At 41.7% G+C, this 4,702-nt stretch overlaps 1 protein-coding gene across 1 annotated transcript in view; it reads left to right on the top strand.

Moving 5' to 3' along the window:
• The window catches only part of LOC119411452 (coagulation factor X), an 8,572-nt gene that overhangs the window by 912 nt on the left and 2,958 nt on the right, over window positions 1-4,702 (top strand). Inside the window, 3 exon segments of the mRNA XM_037678404.1 lie at window positions 583-607; window positions 723-836; window positions 4,189-4,429. Of these exon segments, the coding sequence (XP_037534332.1) occupies window positions 583-607; window positions 723-836; window positions 4,189-4,429 (380 nt within the window).

The following is a 4,702-nucleotide window of genomic DNA, read 5'->3' as shown; positions in this document are numbered from 1 at the left end:
TTAATCAGTTAGAACTGGCTCAGAACTGTTCAAAACCAGTGTGAACCAGTTTAGTCCAGCCCTCACCTTTTCAAAACTAGTTTAGACCAGTTTGGACTAACTCAAACCTGTTCAAAACCAGGTTGAACCAGTTTAGACCAGCCCTCACCTGTTCAGGTTGAATCAGTTAGGACTGGCACAGAACTGCTCAAAACCAGTGTGAACCAGTTTAGTCCAGTCCTCAGTGTTCAGAACTAGGTTAGACCAGTTTGGACCACTCACACCTGTTAAAAACCCAGTTTAAACTAGTTTAGACCAGCCTTCACCTGTTTGAAACCAGTTTGAATCAGTTAGGACTGGCTCAGGACTGGCTCAGAACTGTTCAAAACCTGAACCAGTTTAGTCCCATCCTCACCTATTCAGAACTAGGTTAGACCAGTTTGGACTAATTCAAACCTGTTCAAAACCAGTGTGAACCAGTTTAGTCCAGCTCAGACCCGTTTAAAACCAGTTTGAACCAGTTTGGACCAGTAAACCTATTAAAACCAGCACCAATGTCAGTTTTCAGAACTGCTGTTTAAACTTTGACTTTTTCATCCCCAGATGGAGTTCTGGTTCAGATACACAAGTAAGTCCAACCATAATCAGCATCACTCATGACATCACTAATGACATCACTCCAGATGATGACATAATCCTTTAAATGTTGAGCTGTGTTCAGGTGACTCTCCTGTGTGTCGTAGATCTGAACCCCTGTCGCACAAACCCATGTCTGAACGGGGGAATCTGCACTCTGGACCGAGAGGATTTCTTGTGTCTATGTCCTCCTAACTACAAGGGAAAAATCTGCAACACAGGTAAACATCACCTGAGACCTAGGTGAATACAGATGTGCTCAGAAGTTTGCATCGTCTCATTGTAGGCATGAAGGTTAGATGAATTTAGATTGAGTTTTAACTGAGCAGTTCTTTTCCAGACATCGGTGGTCCAGAAAGTTCTAGAAGGTCTTTTAACTTGACAAGACCTATTAACTTCCTGTTGGTGAGTACCATCAGGAAGGTTTACCTTTGCCAGCTTTAAAAATATTTGTTTGACAGAACCCAATACTCATCTTTCCCCTTCGAATAAATGAATGGATGTTCAGGAACAAACGAGGAATCACCAAGACTCAAGAAACTTCTGGATTTCCAGTGTCCCTGTCCATCAGTGAAGCCAGTTTTACATGAATTCAATTCAGTTATTTATATATAGAGCGTAGTCCCAACAGAAGTCGTCTCAGGGCACTGAACAGAAACATTCACATACACTAAAAAGACAATTTGTAAAAGTTCTCCATCTGAGGAAGCAGCAGATTGTGTTGAATCTTCACATTGTCTCAGTCTCCCACCCTGAGCACAAAGGAGACAGTGGAAAGAAAAAACTCAATTTTAACAGGAAGAAACCTCCAGAAGAACCAGGCTCAGGACGAGCGGCCATCTGCTTCGACCGGCTGGGTTTGAGAGGACAGGAAGTAGAAACAGAAACAGGATGGCAGGTCCAGGTGAACTTTCTAGAAGAGGAAAGACAAAACACATGTTAAGATAGAAATAATTACAAACAGGTTGAGCAGAGTAAGTAAAGACAGTAGCAGAGTGAAAAGATGTGGTCAGTTTGTCCTCCAGCAGTCTAAGTCTGTAGCAGCAGAACTAAGGGACAGCTCAGGAAACCCAAGCCGACCCTAACTATAGGATTTATCAAAAAGGAAAGTCTTAATCCCAGTCTTAAACTGGACAATGTGTCAGCCTCACGGACAGAATCTGGAAGTTGGTTCCACAAGAGAGGAGCCTGAGAACTGGAAGGTCTTCCTCCCATTCTGCTTTTAGAAACTCTAGGAACCACGAGTAAACCTGCAGTCTGAGCGCAAAGTGCTCTGTTAGGAAAATATGGAACAATAAGATCTGTAATATAAGATGGAGCTAGGTTGTTGAGAGCTTTGTAGGTTAGAAGTAAGACTTTGAATTCTATTCTGGATTTGACAGGGAGCCAATGGAGAGAAGCTAAAACTGGAGAGATATGATCTCTCCCAGTAACTCCAGTTAAGACTCTGGCAGCAGCATTTTGGATCAACTGAAGACGTTTTAAAGAAGTATTTGGACACCCAGATAATAAACCATTGCAATAGTCCAGTCTAGACGTGACAAATGCATGGACCAGTTTTTCTGCATCATCTTTAGATCAGATGTTTCTAATGTTAGTGAAATTACGCAGGTGGAAGAAGGAGGTTCTAGTAACGTTTTTAATGTGGGGGATAAAAGACATGTCCTGATCAAAAATAACACCAAGATTTTTAACATTAGAGCTGGAGGACAGATTAATGCATCTAAGGAGGGAGAAAGACTGAAACATTAATTCCTAAGGTGCTCAGGTCCAAAAACTAAAACCTCAGTCGTGTCTGTGTTCAACAGGAGAAAATGAAGGGTCATCCATGTTTTTATGTCTTTAAGACATGCTTGTAGTCTAAGTAGCTGATTGGATTCGTTGCGTTTAATGGACAAATATAACTGAGTATCATCAGCGTAACAATGAAAATGTATCCCATGCTGTTTAATAACTTTACCTAATGGAAGCATATACAAGGTAAAGAGTATTGGTCCAAGCACTCAACTCTGAGGAACTCCATGACTAACTTTATGTGTGAAGAAGATTCATTATTTACATTTACAAATTATAATCTATCAGATAGGTATGATTTAAACCAATTTAGAGTCATTCCTGTAATCTCAATATCATATTCAATCTCTGTAGTAGAATATTATGTTCAACTGTATCAAATGCAGCACTGAGGACTGAGAGGACCATGACAGAAGCTCTGCGTCTAAAAGCTGGACTGGAACCAAAACTGTCCACGTGGACAATCCAGATGTCTTCTGGAGAAATGTTAATGTTCAGACAAAACAAAGATTGAGGAGTAAAGAAGGATGTTTGGAGGAGTCAGCGGGACACTTTGAGACTGAAAATCCATGAAACAACTGTCAAGCATGGTGGTGGTAGCATTATGCTGTGAATGAAATAATGGAGGATTCATTCAACGTTTATTTAGACAGATAAATCACAATGAGCCTCGAAAACTCATTTACAAGTGAGATATGTTTAGACAGACAAAAAGTAGTGAAACTGGACACATGGGAATTGGAGGCAAAAAAAATCCTATTAAACTTTTTCTTCTTGGCTGAGAAGAAAAATTCTAATATTAAAAAAACACCTCGCACATACAAGCACATGGTGACGTAGACATTCCGCGGGGGTGACGATATGAGAGCGGTGAGCAATGTCCAAGGACACACTCGATGACACTGTTAGAGTTCTGATAAGGATGGATCAATCAACCAGTTCCCTCCGGTGAGATCCATCAACATTCTCGAGGGATTGATTGTTGATAAAACCAACAGTCGATGACATATCCAGCTGTGTGCGTGCCAACAGGGCAAATTGGCTCACCTGTCTTCTCTTCGAAGAAATGTTGTAAATTGAGTTGAGGGACAAACCGATCAAATCAAGTCCATAATTATGGTTCAGAAGATATGAAGAGAGGCTCAGAAGAGTTTCACAGACAGACAGAGCAGCAAAGCAAAGCGAAGAGGGAGGGGAAAGCGTCCAACCTTGTTGAGAGCAAGTGGTGAATGAGCAAGGATGATGTCTACCTCCAAATTTCTCAACTTCATCTCATACCAACAGTTGATTTGGAACTTGGACAGTTGAGCATTCCAACAGGACCATGATCCCAGACTCACATCAAAACTGGTTTCTGATTCGATGAGGAATAACGTGAAACTTCTGGATTGACCTTTCCAAAGCCCAGACCTCAGCCTGATGAAAATCTGTGGACTCTGATAAAAAAAAATCTCCAGGAAACCAACTAATTTAAATGGACTCCACCAGTTCTGCAAGAAGTTTATTGATGGGAGCAAATCTTTGAGGTCCTGGTGAGACTTACTTGGGTTCACGTTGAGGATCAGAGGAAGTCCAAAACAAATTCACATTTAATTTAAAATCCCACTGAAGTTGTATGTTGTGTAGTTCCACCCTGGAAAGAGAACGGTTCAAATAATCCATTAAAGCCCCAAATTTCCCTGACATTCATGTCTGCAATGAGGTAACGCAACTGTGGGACTTAGTGACATGTGAGGACCAGGTGAGATCTTTCTCTGACTCTACCTGTGGTCTAAACAGTGGTGTCAGAGTGTCGTTATAAAAACGGCGGCTGCCAACAGTACTGCAGAGACCAGGCAGGCGGCGCTGAAGTTCAATGTGGCTGCGCTGATGGATTTGAACTGGAGGCAGACGGGAAGAGCTGCACACCATCAGGTATGACACACACCTGACCCAAAACACACCTGACTCGTTAAACACCTGGTCCCAGACTCGCCTGACTTGAGACATACCTGGCCAAGACACAACTGACCCAAAACACATTTGACCAGTTCATTAATATATCACCAGTACTGCTCTTTGTCTGTGTTTCCAATTCCTTATGCACTGCATTGTGTAGTACTTTTGTGGTACTCCTGTAGCGCTCACATAATCCTCCTATGGTAATTTTGTCATACTGATGTGGTTCTCTAAAAATAATCCCGTCATGTTCCCTGTACAGTACTTCTGTCCTCCTCTCTTGCAATACTCTTGTGGTACTATAGTAAGCCTATAATACTTACATAGTTCTCCAGTAGTACTCCTGTGGTACTAT

Source organism: Nematolebias whitei, chromosome 6 (genome assembly GCF_014905685.2).
Source record: "Nematolebias whitei isolate Nwh7 chromosome 6, NemWhi1, whole genome shotgun sequence".
In the NCBI taxonomy this organism is placed as follows: Eukaryota; Metazoa; Chordata; class Actinopteri; order Cyprinodontiformes; family Rivulidae; genus Nematolebias; species Nematolebias whitei.
Note: the sequence above shows the minus strand (reverse complement) of the source record. Positions and strands in the feature narration are given on the sequence as shown.